This window comes from Delphinus delphis, chromosome 1 (genome assembly GCF_949987515.2).
Source record: "Delphinus delphis chromosome 1, mDelDel1.2, whole genome shotgun sequence".
NCBI classification, from domain to species: domain Eukaryota; kingdom Metazoa; phylum Chordata; class Mammalia; order Artiodactyla; family Delphinidae; genus Delphinus; species Delphinus delphis.
In genome coordinates, this window is record NC_082683.1 from 87,696,480 (window position 1) to 87,713,031 (window position 16,552).

Below are 16,552 nucleotides of genomic sequence, written 5' to 3' on the forward strand. Positions count from 1 at the left end.
CTTGGTACTTACTGGTGTTTTGGCCTTTGGGCATTGGAACAGCAAGAATCTTTGAAACATCATTGAAAAATAGTTGTGCATAGGAAATCTATATATATATACAGTTCTCTCTCTATATGTTACATATGTTACTTTTTTAGTAATTAGAAACACAGTGTCTGCCTGTTGTAGACCATTAAGCAATGTGAAATGTGTAAGAACAGGAGAGTTCTCCTGCAGTCTTACTCATCCCTCCAGGCAACCATCAGTTTAGGAGATTTTGGATTCAGGGTAGGCTTTACCAGCCCCGTTAGGACAGATTGGCCAACTGGAGATGAAGGTTTCAGCTGTTAGAATGTGGTATCTATTAAGTCAGTGATTTTTTTAAACCAGAGGTGAATATTAGTGATACCTGTTTTTGTTTTTTCCCCCAAATACCTGGCCTTACAACCTTTCTGGCTGAAATCAGAGTTTTCAAGGGGGAGGCTCAGGCATGTATATTTTTTTAGAAGTGATTCTCATATGTCTAGTATATATCACTAATTAAGAACCAATATACTAATTCACTGTGGGCTTTTAAAAAAGGTTTTGCTCATTTTGAGACTTTCTGCTTGCAATTTTTTATTGTTGTTGATTTTATTAGCAGGCTTTTTCTCTTTGTTTTGAACTCCTATACTCCCCCGTGTTGGGGTGTGAGGAAAAGTGAGTTTTGGGGTAGAAGGCACCAAGTTGTAGCACTTTGCTCTCTTTTCCAAAAGTCTGTTAACCTTTAAACATTTTATTTCTGTCTTACGTGTTTTGAAACTGATTATAAATGGTGCCTGCTAGAGAGTCACAGCTCTTATTCATTTAAAAAGGGAAAGTGAGGATGAAGATATATTTGAGTTTATTTGCATTTTATGTATCTCTCTCTTCCCATACATAGCTCTCAAAAATTATAAAATTTAAGCATTTCAATTTTCAAAGATACTCTTTGAATTAATTCATTTAATGGATAACCAAATTTAAAACATATTAATTATAATAAATGTTTGGTGTTGGATTTATAGTAACCTTCATTTTAAAAAGTAATATGAAGTTAAAAGAAATTAAAAAAAAATTTCATGTGGTTGCAATTATCTTTGAGTTTTAAGCCCATGGAGCTTGCAGAACACTGTTCTAGAATACAGTAAAAGAACAAAGGCTGCGTTCTATGTGGAGGACCTGCCCAGGGCAGGATGGTGAAATCTCCAACAAGGGGATTTACGTTAATTACACAGAAGAATTTTATATTGACATTTTTAAGGACAGTAATCTAACACTTTGAGAGGTTATGACTATATGGTTGGTTCATAGTGGGTGTTCAGTCAGTGATTATTGATTGACTAAATAATATACATTTACATAAAGAGAATTAATGACAGTTGGACTAAGGATCTATAATGCTAAGAACTGGTTTCACTTTTTGACAGACCTATGGTTCTAGAAATACTAGGCCAATATTTGATGGTTCAGGTTGCTAGATGCACAATCCATGTTATGGAGCAAGACCCTGCACTCCAGTCCTCCAGCATCTCTTCTATGGCTTAGCATTCTTTGCTCAGAGATAGTCCTGAAGCATTTAATAGTTTAAGGACTATTTACTCTCAAAATTTTTTAAGTTCTTAAAAATTTTAAGATCCATAAAATTTATTGGAAAATGACACATTTTTTTCCTATTCAGCCCCAGTGCTTAAGGGTCCCCCAGAATCAAAAATCTTTACAACCAACATTATTATTACTTCTTATATTAATATTTGTCTCTGTGTTAAAATTTTTGTTAAAAAAAAAAGTGAGGGTTTGTTTATCTTTAGCTATACTCCTTTGGAGGGGTTATAAAAGTTTTTATTTTGTAACATTTGGTTAAACAATTTGCATAATTGTCATGTTATATTAAGTCATTTTGAAAGCAGAATTTATAATCTGTTAATTATGAACATTTGTGAACGGTTAATAGTGCCTCTATTGATGAGGCAGTAATAGAAATAAAAATATACAAATATATAAAAAAATATAAATATAAAAATATATTAAATGCAAAGTGTAGTAGATATAGTGCCTGTCTGCCCTTAAGAAGTTTGAAATATAATTGAAAAGAAATATTTATCAAATACCTGAAAAGATGAAAAATACAAGACCTAAGTAACAGAGTACTGTAATATAAAAAATATTAGAAAGCTATATGTGATGACCAAGGGAGTGCTGTAATCACCCATTATATGGTCCTAAAGGAGAAATTGATTGCTTTGGACAGGAAAGTTTGGTAGCAAAGGAGCAATATGGAAGATTTTGGGGTCGACTAGATAGGGAAGATAAGGGGAACAAACATTTATGGTAGATAGGATATCATGTGTAAAAGTATGAATATTGGAAAGCATAGGAATATTTCTAAAGTAGTGAAAAGACCAGATTGATTGGAATGGAAGATGGCTTGGCAAAGTGAATTGTTAGAAATAAGATTTAGCGTATTACAAAACTTCTTGTAAGCATTCGTTATGTCCTTCTTTCTTTTTAACACCAAATCCATTCTTTGTCCCTAGAAAGAATTGGCCCTTAGTAATAACTGGAACAAAAGCAGATTTAAGTTGTTATGAAAGGTTTGGGGATAAGGAGTTTAAATCTTTTTCTCTAGTACAAGAACTAGCAAACTATGGCCAGAGCAAATACTGCTAGTACCCTGTTTTTGTAAATAAAGTCTTACTGGAACACAACCATGCCTATTCATTTACATATAGTCTATGGCTGCTTTTATTGAGTTGAGCACTTGTGACAGAGACTGTATGGCCTGCAAAGCTAGAAAAAACTGAAAATATGTACTGTCTGGTTCTTTACAGAAAAAGTTTGCACCCACCTTCTTTGGATCCATGGGTCTTCACTATAAATAATAAATAATAGGGTTTTTCAACTATCGAGATTTGGGGCCAGATGATTATTGTGGGGGAGGGCTGACCTGTGTATCGTAGGATGTTCAGCAGCCTTCCTGACCTCTACCTCATAGATGCCAGTAACATATTTTCTTTCCCCTGACCCCCGCCCTCCCCGATCCCTCATGTTATGATAAAAATGTCTCCAGACATTGTCAGATGTCCTCTGGGGGTCAAAATCACCCTCCGTTGAGAATCACAAAATATGTGAATATCATAAATATGTGATTTTTTCCATATTAGTGATTTTCTTTGAATACTAAACATTTCTAATTTTATTTTTACATGAAAGCTAATTTTTGTTAAATTTCTAGTTATTGGCAGAAGAGTAACTGAAGAAAAGCGAGCCTTCTAATCCTTCTAAAGGTTTTACTTGCAGGATGTTAGAAAGTACAACCAACATAGTTTTTCTTCCTAAAGAGAAGATTTTCCGACCTGTCTCATTCCCCACATTGCCATTCTCTATTGTTTTTATTGAGAGACAGTATGGTATAATGGAAGAAGCATTGGCTTTAAGTCAAGCAAGAACTCAGTTGCCACATCTGTAAAGTGGTAATATCTAATTCATAATATTGTTAGGATTAAGTAAAAGTATATATAAAGCCTCTGATACATAGGCTGTGAAAATGGTGGTTGCTGCTTTTTATTTTTTTAGTTACCTTTCCCGCAGTTACTTTCTCAACCAATGAGTTCCCAATGGTTCACTTGTTACCCAGTGAACAAACTGATGCCATGTGGTTTGAGACCAGGCCTTGGAAAGGATAAAGAAACTTGTTATACATTTTCATGGGTTGGGATTTTTTTTTCTTTCTTTCTTACCTTATGGAATCTCTAGGTCCACTTTTTGGCAATTAAATTTTCCCTATTTATTCTCCTAGTCTCCTATCTTAGATAATACACCTGTCTGTAAAGGGAGTTATAAGTCAGTCGGTTATATGTTGGAAGCAGGATAGCATAGTGATTAAAAGCATGGACTTTCAAGCTTGACTTCCTGTGGTCACTTTCAGTTTTGCTACTTACTATGTGATCTTAGGTAAGACATTTAACCTCTCTGTGTATCAGTTTTCTAATAGGGCCATTACGAAGAATGAAAGGAGATAATGTGATAAAGTGCCCAATTTAGTGCCTTGTGACATAGTAAATGCCGTATAAATGTTTGGTGTTATTAGTATTTACTCATATGCATAGTGTCATACAAACCTGAAAATTTATATGAAATAAAATTGGATTGTGTTATGAAGGGATGTTTTACGTTTTACTAGGACTAAAATGTAGCATGAGCTTTTTATTTTGTTCTTATTCTTTAGGTATTACATGAAACCTTCCCTAAACATACATTTCTGATGAATGGCCTAATTCAAGGAGTAAAGGTAGGATCAATCATATATATATATATATATATATATATATATATATGCATGTACACAAACATGCACAAATATACTTATGTAAATATATGTAATTCTGCCAGTTTATTAAGTTAGTTGATCAATCTCCTAAGTATTAATTTTTACAATTGGAGTATATCTTGGGGGATTACTTAGCACTTTTTAAATGAACTGGGTTTTAAATATGATTTGACTTACATATAGCCAACTATGTATAATAATGATAAACCACATCATAACAAATTCCCCCTGTGTTTTATGTGTTGGCACTTTCTTTACAAAGATCTGAGTGCTTTTTGTAAACTAGCAACAAGAATATAGATTGAAGAGAAAAGAACTATTTAAAAAATGCATGAGTATAAAATATATCAATATGGTAAAGTTTTGATTATTCTACATATTCTTTACTCTTGGTTCCATTTGATCAACAAGTTTATAAACTGATAATTAGCATATGATATTCCTTCTAGAATTGCTAGAGTTGTGGTTGAGAATTCATTAGAACGTTTTGTGTTTAATATGCTACCACAGCCCGCAGATGGTTCTGTATGGTCTTGGGAAATTGAAAAATTATATACAGACAAGAAACAAGTTGTTTATCTAAAGTTTGGTGATATACTTATTTTAGAAATAAACTTGTTTAAAATTCTTCTGTGGTAGTAAAATGATTTATTTTTGGCTCATCAGTATACATAGTATATGTATTTTCTTCATTTAACTTTTTTTTTAGGGTTTGTTGTCATTCCTCAGTGCCCCACTTATTGGTGCTCTTTCTGATGTTTGGGGCCGAAAATCCTTCTTGCTGCTAACAGTATTTTTCACGTGTGCCCCAATTCCTTTAATGAAGATCAGCCCATGGTACGTGCACATTCAGATTATAGCAACTAAATATCAACTGTTAATTGTTTTCTGAATATTCCCTTATTTTTTCCACTTTTTTTCCATCTTATCTATGTAGGTTTTTAATTTATTTTTCTAATACATTTATTCTTTGATACAGATAAGAGGGCCTTTAAAAATATAGTAGCTAAGTAATATAACAGTAAGTAATAAAGTTTTTTGAACTAGATGCCACTATAGGAAGCATGTAGACTACCAGTTAATCTGCTTTTGGATTTCACAGCCCAAATTTCAAAACAATATTTTAGGTACTGGATAGGGTTGCTAACTTTTTCTTTTCTTTTTTTTTTTTTGCGGTACGCGGGCCTCCCACCGCTGCGGCCTCCCCCAATGCGGAGCACAGGCTCCGGACGCGCAGGCCCAGCGGCCATGGCTTACGGGCCCAGCCACTCCGCGGCATGTGGGATCCTCCCGGACCGGGGCACGAACCCGCGTCCCTTGCATCGGCAGGCGGACTCCCAACCACTGCGCCACCAGGGAAGCCCTAACTTTTACTTTCTTAAGTAGGATGTTAAACACAACGTTTATCATCATTATCTATATTAATTAGGAATAGATTTTGTTATATATCAGTAAAGTCCCAAATAATCGTTTCTTAAAAACAAGGAAATTCACTGCTAATTTCTCTCTCCATATAAAAGAAGTCTGGAGTTGAGTAGTCCAGAGCTGGTAGGGCAGTTCCCGGGAACCAGACTTTTTTTATCTTCATGCTCTGCCATCCTCCACTATCACCTCACTGTCCAGATGGCTGCTTAAGTGAGCTCCAGCTTGTGTCACCTTCAGGCAGAAAAGATGGAAGGAGTGGCTACAAAGAGCATACTGCCTTCCTTTAGGGAAACTATGGAATTCCCACCCAACCTCTGCTTGCATCTGTTTGGTCAGATTTCAGGCATACGCTGCTCTTAGTTACAAGAGGCTGGGCTCTTGGCCACCCTGATTAAAATCAAGTCTTCCACTGAGGAGGAAGGGAGGGAAAGCTCACAAAGAGAATGATTTTCCCAAGATAATAGAGCCCAATTTAGTTGTAGATTTTTTAATTCTTTGACTAATATTCTACTCCACTTGAATATTAATGTTAGTTAATTCTATATCATAGATCGGCTGTATTTCCATGGTGAATCTAGAAAGGTCAGGGCTATTTATGAGGCAGGATCTTCCTTCCTCTCATAGGTGAGATATAACTCTGAAGGCCAAACCCTTGATGAATGCTCATCATTTAAATGAAATTTTACCAAACAAATCTAGGGCATGAACAAGTTATTTGCTGTGGAAAGCAGCATGTTAGAAAAAAATTGGTAAGCAATAAAGTCCCGGTAGCATGATATTTTGAAAGTGCAATATGATTTCACTTGATTTTAAAAACTAAAGATCAGCATTACAATAGAGACTTCTTATTCTCAGCCAGGTATTTTTGAATCATGTATAGCAAAATGTAATTTGCTTTTTAAAATAGCTTTTGTTCATTTTATTTTGGACACTGCCATACAGGTTGTTTTGCCAACATTTGAAGAACTAAAGATAGCTTATGGAAAAACATCTAGTTTCTATATATAGACTCAAGATAAATATAGACTAACTTGTCCCTCAGTTTTATTTACTGGATTTTGTTTTTTTGTGTAGTACTGTGATGGGAAATTGTAATAGATGAATTATAGTAGACTCTAGTTTGTTGCTATTTTTAGTAGAAACAATAACAAAGCCACTTAACAATTCAACAATTGGGTAAAAAATTGACCTGAATACATTTTCTAATTTTAAGTATTCCCGCATAGTAGCTGAGTTGCTATCGAAGGCCCACATCTAGCCCTGTTTACATAATATCTGGGGCTTATGATTTATAGAAGAATTAATCTATGAACTGTCCTAGTAAGCTGTTGACTGAAATTAGGTATACGTACATTAGTTCACTTATAAAAATGAAGATTAAGGTAATAGTAATTGTTTTCTAACCATTTCTTGTCAATTATCTTTCAATCCTAGGTGGTACTTTGCTGTTATCTCTGTTTCTGGGGTTTTTGCAGTGACTTTCTCTGTGGTATTTGCATATGTAGCAGATATAACCCAAGAACATGAAAGAAGTATGGCTTATGGACTGGTATGTATTTTTAATCTGTACCTTTGTGTCTGCTGAAAAACACCATGTTATTGTCTTTTATTACAAGGAGTGCAAGCCTTTGCATTATAAGATTTATTTTTGCATAAGTACATTTTATAATAAAATCATCCATTAGACTACATTAAATTTTTTTTCAGTACAAAGCCATGTAAGTTTTGATATTTTCATTCAGTCAGTATTAGTCACACAGATTTGAAATTACAGTGGAATATTTTTACCTTATATAAGTTCTTTTTAATAGAATACTAAAAGAACTATTTAATATGTAATGAGTTTTAAAATTACTATTATTTAATGGCTAATCTAAAATATAATAGGTTAACACCCATCTCAGGGATCCCAAACCTTCTTGGTGGCTTTCTGGGCCACACAGAGTCTCTCTCATATTTTTTCTTTTTTCTTTTCTTTCTTTTTTTTTTTTTTAACTTAGCTTTTTTAATAATTAATTTTTATTGAATACGTCTGACATAATAACATTATTTAACTTTAAGGTGCACAAAGTGTTACTTTGATCCATTTATATATTGTAATATGATTGCTGTTATAGCTATATTTATCACATTACATAATTATAGTACAATATTGTCTATATTCATTTTACTTTGCATTGGATCTCTTTGGCTTATTTACTACTCCTTGCAAGTTTGTCTCTCATATTCTTTTGTTTTTGCTTGTGGACATGTGTTTATATCACTTTTAACGTGGAAGAATCATTTATAGCTAGATTCAGCCCACAGGCAGTAGTTTGCCAAATTCTGGACACTTAATGTCTATCGAATCTAGAAATAAAATAAGTTAACAGATCACTGTTAGCCAGAAGTAGGACAGTGATGAGCTTCAGCAGATAGGGAGCAAGCATCTTTTGTTAAATAAGGACTGAGTATTGTGTCAGGTTGAATCTTACTTTTATGAGAGTCTGTTGTCTTTGATTCAAAGATCAAAAAATATAACAAAGAATCATGGAATTAAGAGGATTTGGAGGGAAATACCTATAGTGAGAAACATACCAAAAAAACTAATGATCAGTTGTAAACTCAAGAACATTAAATGATATGAAGTTAATGATAGCCAGGATGTTTTAAAACAGCTTTATTGAGATATAATTTACATACCATAAAATTTGTCCATTTTATGTGTATAGTTAAATCAACTTTAGTAAATTTATACAGCTTTGCAACATGCCCACAGTCCAGGTTGTTTCTGTTTTTGCTAAGGTAATTTATTTTGTCATAGCCAAATCTTTGAAATTAATAGTTTCAACCTGGAAGCTTTATGTATTGAAGGCACATCTAGTAAATGACAGTTTCAATCTTCTAGAAATAATATGGCTGCAGATAAAAGGGAATAAAGTGATCTTTGTGGTCATCTTTCTTTCTGGCCAGAAAAAAATAGCCACCAGGGAGGAGAATCGAGGAGAAGGGAAATGACATGAAATACCTGCACTCTGATTAGACCTTTGCTCTCTCCTATTCCCAGATACCTCACTGACGCTTACAGTGAGAACCACTGCCCCTTTCCCAACTCTAGTGCCAGAGCTCTGCTCATAACCCAGGTCTCTCTGAGACCACAGCCCACTGTAATGAATTTTTAGAGCTACTGTAACAAAATACGACCACAATACAGTTTTAGAACATTTCCATCAGCCCAAAAAGTTCCCTTGGGCCCATCTGCCATCCGTCTCCACTTTACCTCTGACCCCAGGCAATCACCAGTCTACCTTCTGTCTCTGTAGTTTTGCTTTCAATAGAAATTTCATATAAATGAAATAATGCAAAATGTAGTCTTTTGTGTCTGCACTTAGCATAATCTTAGGAGGTTTATCTATGCCGATACATATATCAGTAGTTCCTTTTACTGCTGTGTAGTATTCCACTGTACAGGATATACCACATTTTGTTTATCCATTCACTAGTTGATGAACATTTGGGTTGATAGCTAGATGTTTATAGTTATTAGAATTTTATGTACTTGTCAAATAAGTGCTTGTGTAAATAAGCACTCCTGTGAAGTTTAAATCCTCCATGCAAAAGTCAGAAAGAGCATACAAACAGAATAAAGCACAAGAGTAGGGAGCAGAAGCTCATGCACCTATAACATTAATTTCTAATTATCCTCTGAAGAATGTGGTCTCTATCATTTGTTACCTGTTGTCACATCTATTGTTGATTTGCAGGCCACTGTCCAGTAGGCCAGATATTTCTGGGATTAACAGTTTTTCTCCCCCTGTTTTCTATACTTTAATCTGCATCTTCACCAGACTTGTATGGGCTTCCTCAGGATGTTAGAGAGACATGGTTAGAGATGGGCTCAATGCCAAGGATGGATGATCTCGTTCTTCCTAACCCTGCCACCTAATGATGACCAAGTTCAGATTTGTGCTGCGGCTTAACACTATTACTGCTGAAAAGATAAACTTTAAAGTCTTTAAGCTTTATTTCAGCCAGCTTTAAATATGTATCAAAGTAAACATTCATTTAATTTTAACTTTAATATTGGGGGAAAGGTCCCAGTGGCATTGGATTTCCTTAGAGTATTGTTTTAGACTCGGTTCACAGAGCACTGTGGGATTATGGAGGCACCCTAGGGGCCAGCATGCCTGGCAGTCGGGGTGGGCTGGGTGTTTGGGTGGTAATCCAGGCCCCCAACCCTTCTTCAACTAAAACAGTTTTTTATTTTTAAATCTGTTTTTACTTACAAGTTTGTCAGTAGGATTTATTTAAACAGAGGGCTCCAAGGCTTAAAAGAAAGTTTGAAGCCATTATCTTAGAGGTTATTACATATTTTTTAGTTAAGAATCTAATTCTTTTCTCTTTCTGCAAAAGAAGAAAGTATAAGAAAACTGGCATAGGTAGGAGGAGGAAAGGGAAACTGCAGCAGGAGGACTGACATAAGTCAGAGTCTCTGTGGTGTGGAAGTAAAGGAGCCAGATGTCCTGCCTAATCTCTTTCTATTGATCTTGGTTTGTTGCAGGTTTCAGCAACATTTGCTGCAAGTTTGGTAACCAGCCCTGCAATTGGCGCTTATCTTGGGCGAGTGTATGGGGACAGCTTGGTGGTGGTCCTGGCTACAGCGATAGCTCTGCTAGATATTTGTTTTATCCTTGTTGCTGTGCCAGAGTCATTACCTGAGAAGATGCGGCCCGCGTCATGGGGAGCGCCCATTTCCTGGGAACAGGCTGACCCCTTTGCAGTAAGTTTATGCTTTTTCATTCACTTTGACAAAAAAATGAATGTGTGATTCAGCGCAGCATTAATGTTTTGTTGTGGATGTTTCTTTGGGGAAAACATCATGATGGATTTTTAAAAATATTTTGAAATACTTTTCAGAATACTTTTGGGGAGGATGAGAATAAACTGGGGGAAAAAAAAAGACAACTAGCTATCTGTATATACACTGCCAGAAGATATCTCTGCATGTTCTTAAGAATAGTTCAGTGTTTTGATATAAAACCTTGTATTGGTCTCTTTCTTCTTCTAGTCCTTAAAGAAAGTGGGCCAGGACTCCATAGTGCTGCTGATCTGCATTACGGTGTTTCTCTCCTACTTACCGGAGGCAGGCCAATATTCCAGCTTTTTTTTATACCTCAGACAGGTAAAATTCTGTTCTACCAAGGTGGACTTTTCTTTCATTGTTGAGTGCCTTAGTACAAAATATTTACTCTTTAGAGAACTTTAAGAGCAGGGACTTTTAGAAATGACTATCATTTAAAAAATAATGGCTCACTAGAATTAACCTCCTGTTCAGTGTGGCTGACGTTCCTTATGCATTTCTATGAAGACTTTTGGCTTAGGCAGAAAGAGATGATTTTCCTGTCAAAGTGTGTCATTTGAGCTTGTTTATGTTATATGTAGCTTATACGGGTGATGGGATGCTTTAATCCATTCACCTGCTCCAGTCTCTTTGTGATTTAGAACATATATTTGTAAAGCAGCTAGCCAAAATAAGAGCATTAGTTCTTTTCTCCTTGACACTAATCTTACTAGGCAGAGATTTAAGCCTTTATCAGTACTTGTAAAAAGCACAAAATGGTGCAATATTTATTTGTAAAATGGATTTTGAATGCTTGATAGCGGTCTCCTATTTAGGAAATCAAAATTACGGGATTTAGATTTACTTAATCTAAGTTATGTAGCTATTATTTTCAGTATCTAACACTTATTATAATTTTGGTCCTCAGTGAAAGCCAGATTCTTCCTCTGAGGAGTTACTTGGTTACAAATGAATTGCATTTTCTTTTTCTGGCCGATTTAATGTTAATATACAAGTAGTTGCATTAGTATGGTATTTGTTATGCTTATTTTATTAATGTTACTTTTTCTGGAAACCTTCTAGATTATGAAATTTTCACCAGAAAGTGTTGCAGCATTTATAGCAGTCCTTGGCATTCTTTCCATTATTGCACAGGTGAGTTTCTTTTTCGTTAGAGGGAGAGATGTTCGAAGGTTCGGAAACATAATTCTGTTAGTATAGGTAGTATCGATTAGATTTGGGGGACTGACACGAACTAATCAACATATGATGTGTAAACCAGAAAGACAGTTTATTGATTTACACTAGTGTATTCACCTGCATAAAATCAGAAATTTTACGTTAGTCTTGTTCTACTGTTGATTGATTCATTCAGTAAATATTTATTGAATACCTATCATGTGTCAAGCGCTCATGATCCCTGCTGTTGTAAAGTTTGCATTCTTGTGGGTTAAGAGAATGAGTAAGCATGTCAGTGTAAACATATCAAGTGTAATGAAAACTATAGAGAAAAAGGGCACAAGGGATGTAGAGCGTGGCTGGGGGCAGGGTGTTATTTTATTTGGGAGGGTCGGGAAGGCTTTGCTGATACAAGTGACATTTGAGCAGAGAACCAAAGGAATGAGGAACAATCGACTGGAATACCTGGAGGAACAGTCCACTGGAATATGCCAGAACAGAACTACAACTCTGAAAGACAATTCCTGGCATGTGTAAGAAAGAGCCAGGGGACAGTATGGTTCTGGTGGAGTGAACAAGGGAGAGAGTGTCAGGAGATGAATTCTGAGAGGTGGAGAGGGACCAGATCGTGTGTGGCCTTCTGGGTCATCATAAGACTTGACAAGAAGATAGGAGGGTTTTGAGCAGAGAAGTGACATGAAAATATTTTTATCTTGGAAACCCAGTTGGTAGCTGGTGGTTGTTTGATGAATAAGATATTAATCAACAGAAGAATCTGGATTTTCTTAGGAGATATTTCATCTGGCCTTCAGACTATCTCAGTTCCACTCTTTCTCCTTTCTGTGGAAAAAACCCCTCCCATTTCTTTCTGTTGGGCTATGTTTTTTCCAGACTCTGTAAACAATCTACTCTAACACTCTTTCCCACCTTAGATCCAATCTACTAGGTTGCAGCTTTTTCTGTTTTATTCTACTCTTAAAATGGAAAGTAAAGTCCATTTAATAGTACTTTGGATGTTTCACCAGCTTGGAGGTAGGATGCTTCTGCAGATCTCATCATTTATGAATTTCTGGTAGATTTAGTGATAGGCTTCAAATTTAAATTTAAATTGTATAATATACTTCCCCCAAGGCCTCAGAAATATGCTCTTTAGCTTTGGGGGGAAATATATTGTTGCCCATATATAAAAATAGCTTAAAAAAAAAACCTTTCTGAACACAAAGGAAAGTGTACTAAGACTAGAGCTTCATGAATTATCAAATGTTAAACTGACCTTGAATCCTGAGATAAATCCAGCCTGATCATTATGTCTTATCTTTTTCATATATTGCTGAGATTAGATTTGCTACTATTTTATTTGATTTAGATCTTAAAGAGAACAGGCTAACATTTACTATAATGACACTTAAAGAGGTTAGTAGTTGTAAGGTCTTAAGTTCCGTTTCATACTTAACTGAGCAGGCAAGCTGTAGGTGGGCACCTAATAAATTTGGGCACACTGTAGACTGCTTGAATGATGAGTTGAAGGTGCTTTAGAGGAAATCTTCCCTCTGCTCAGTAGATTGCATCAGGCATAAAGGAATACAGGATGGAAAACAGTCCCTAAGAGCTCAGAATTCAGGAGCGCAGACATGTGAACGCAGGAGGGGGCGTGGTTGGGTTTGCATTGGAAAGAGCCCTGCAGCAGCAGGGTCATGAGGGCTGTGAATCTAGAAGGAATGAGCCACGACCCAGCCAGCATTGCTAGCACAGCAGATACTGTAAACAGAAACATGGTCTACAAGGAATACAGTACTTAAATGACCACTCAGCTTTTGGGGCCTACACAGAAGCATAGTTTTTGAGATGTAAAATCACATTTCTTAAAGTGAGAAAATTAGTTGAACTTCAAAAACAGGTGAATAGGCATATGTAGTCTGCATGTAAATATTGATAATTAAGTTTATGTCATTATATGAATTAAAATATCAAGTAAAATTTATAGCCCCAAAGGAAGAAGCATTAGCTTATGCTCTCATTTATGGCAAGTATACAGTTGAGAATGACTTCTCCCCTGTTGACCTCTAAGTGAAAGACTAGTGTCTTTGACTCTCCTCTCCAGTAGCACAGAGCCTGCCTCTCTTTATTTTCTTGCTTGCTCTTGTGCCTTTGTTCCTGCCGTCCTTACTGCATCCCCCTTTCACCCCCTAAGTATACCTTCTCTGAGTTCTCATATTAACTTGGGTGTATCTCTATCATGGTACAGAATACACCATATTATGAATTTTACCTCTGTTTACTATTTTTGCCTCAGTAGCTTTGTGAGCTCTAGTAGAGCTCCAAGAGGATTGCGAGGTCAGAATTACATCATATTTGTCTTGGTCACTCTAACACCCTGCACTGTGCCTGCAGCCCAGTAGGTGCTAAATTAGAGGTCATTGGTTTTTTCCCATAGTGATTTTAAAACTTTAAAAAGTAGTAGTAAGCATTTAAAAATTGGGAGGTGTGATATAAAAATATGGAAATGCAGCTTCTCCCCCAAATGAGGAGACGTGGTAACATGAATGTGACCTTCAGTGGAAGCCCCATGGTTGCTGTCCCCTTCGGGCCTTTGCTCTCTGGTTTGCCATAGGCCCCATCACTTCCTTGGCACCAGCAGGCACGAGTTCATAACATTTGCACTCAATAAACGTTTACACGAGTGCATGGAGATGGTTCTACACATTTCCTCAGTGCTGTCACACACCTGGTGGGCATCTCACCCTTGACATGGCTGTGACTGCAACCTGGCTTCCTTCCACCCAGTGCTGTTCATCTCGTTCAGTGGCATCACCACTCTCCTGGCTGTTGGGGCCAGGAACCTTGGTGCCATTCTTGATTACTTTTTTTCTCCTTCTCCCACACCCGGCACATCAGATGGTATCTCCTTTCACTTCTCTCCAAAACATATTTTGAATTGAAGCACTTCTCACCATCTCCATTACTAGGAGCCTAGTCTAAGCCAAGACCGTAGCCTCCATCTGGTCTGTTTCCATGTTTGTCTCCCTACGGCTTGTTTGCCACTTGGCAGCGGAATTGCTGTAAAGTGGGAATTGAGCCATAGTGCTCTCTTGTTTAATATTCCCTTCCTGTCACAACCAGAATGAAATCCAGGCTCTCGACGTAGCCCCCGTTTCCTCCGTTCTCCGTGTCGTTGAACACACTCCAGCCCAGGGCTTTGTGCTTGCTTCACCTGCAGCCGCGCGCTCTTTGCCCAGATACTCACATACCTCCTCCTCCTCACTCAGCTCTCGCCTCAGATGTCGCCTCAGAAGGGCCTTCCCTGCACATCCTGGTTGGAGCAGCACCTCTATCACATTACCCTGTCTTATTTTCTTAGAACAGCTACAACCTGGAATTATCTGGTTTGATAAGCATGCTTACCTCCGTTTTCCCTCTACTAGGAGGTAATCTCTTTGCTGACCAGTACTCTGACCTGGGTCAGTGCCCTCAGACCTAGAATAGCCATTGGATACAGTAGGAACTGGGCAAATATTTGTTGACCGAGTGACCAAAGTTGATGTCAGTTAACTGTTAATTAGCTGTGTCATCTTGGTTAAGTCATAAGTCATTTTAACCTTTACGACTTGGTTCTCTCTCTTGGTTCTCTCTGTTCTCTTTAAAATTTTTTTTTTTTTTTAAAAAAAGAACTTATGCTAGGTGCTGGGGATACAAAGATAAATGAGAAGGAAGTCCTTGCCCTTGGGAGAGAATCGATGTCCCAGTTAGAGTATCATATACACAGGAAGTTTTTCTTCTCTGAGTGCTCGCTCTGGGTGAGTTCCCTTTCATAGCTGTGGTTGTTGAAGAATGTACTCCAGGGCTCTGTGCTTTGTGGAATTCAATCTCAGGCTCACCCGATTTAAGGGAAAATCTCAGAGAGGAAAGCTGTGAGTGTTAATTGTTCAAGAATCCTTAAAAGGATCTTCATTTGCTTCCCGCTGGCTTATTTGTGATTAAGCCTGATTAAACTCTTAAATGATTGTCTCAATTTAAAGAATTTTAAACTTACACTTGATAATTTTGAGTTTAGAGTATCAGCCAGTCATCAAGTAGTGATTTCCTGAATTATTTTCACTTCTTCCTCTATGGACTTAATAGCTATCTTAAGGGGTATGTTTAATACTAATGTCCCCAAATGATTGCTGAATTTTTATTAACTTTGAGAGAAAAGCAAGAAAACCCAATTCATAATGTTGTTTATTAAATGTGCCGGGCACAATGCTAAGTATATCATTTCATCTAACTCACATGACACAGTTTTGAAATAGGTACTATTATCACAGTCTTTTAAGAGACCAAACTGAGTTTCAGAGTGAAGTGACTTGCCCAGGGTCACATGGTTAGAGCCAAAATGATGATTAAGGCTGTTTTTCCCAAGGCTGTGTTCTTAGTTATTAGCCTACACGACTCCCAAGTCATACTTGTTAAACTGATCTACTGTTCATAAAAGCATCAGCAATAGGTTAATTTAGGTGAAGGATATATGAGTAATTGTACTGTTTCAGCTTTATTTAGTCAGCATTTTGGATTAACTTGGACCTGTAAAAACTTTTTTAAAGCTATTACATAACAGGGATCTCTAAACCATGAGTTAGAACCTTTCAACCCTACTGTTTACAATTTCTGATTTTAAGTGGTCCTCAGTAGAAATGTACTGAACATGAAGTTCACCTTTTCTATTTTCAGTTTTCTGACTTTTCCACTGAATCTGGATCTGTGTCAGCAGAGGCACCTTTCATCTGCTTATATGACCTGGAGTAATGGTCTCAGATATATTC

The 16,552-nt window shown here is 36.6% G+C and overlaps 1 protein-coding gene across 2 annotated transcripts in view; it reads left to right on the forward strand.

Moving 5' to 3' along the window:
• Positions 1-16,552, forward strand: part of MFSD14A (major facilitator superfamily domain containing 14A) — a 49,662-nt gene that overhangs the window by 27,885 nt on the left and 5,225 nt on the right. For both annotated transcript variants that reach the window (XM_060026187.1, XM_060026179.1), the window contains exons 3-8: positions 4,229-4,291; positions 5,040-5,167; positions 7,190-7,304; positions 10,296-10,514; positions 10,803-10,916; positions 11,658-11,729. In XM_060026187.1, coding sequence (XP_059882170.1) covers positions 4,229-4,291; positions 5,040-5,167; positions 7,190-7,304; positions 10,296-10,514; positions 10,803-10,916; positions 11,658-11,729 — 711 coding nt within the window. The remainder of the gene's footprint in view (positions 1-4,228; positions 4,292-5,039; positions 5,168-7,189; positions 7,305-10,295; positions 10,515-10,802; positions 10,917-11,657; positions 11,730-16,552) is intronic.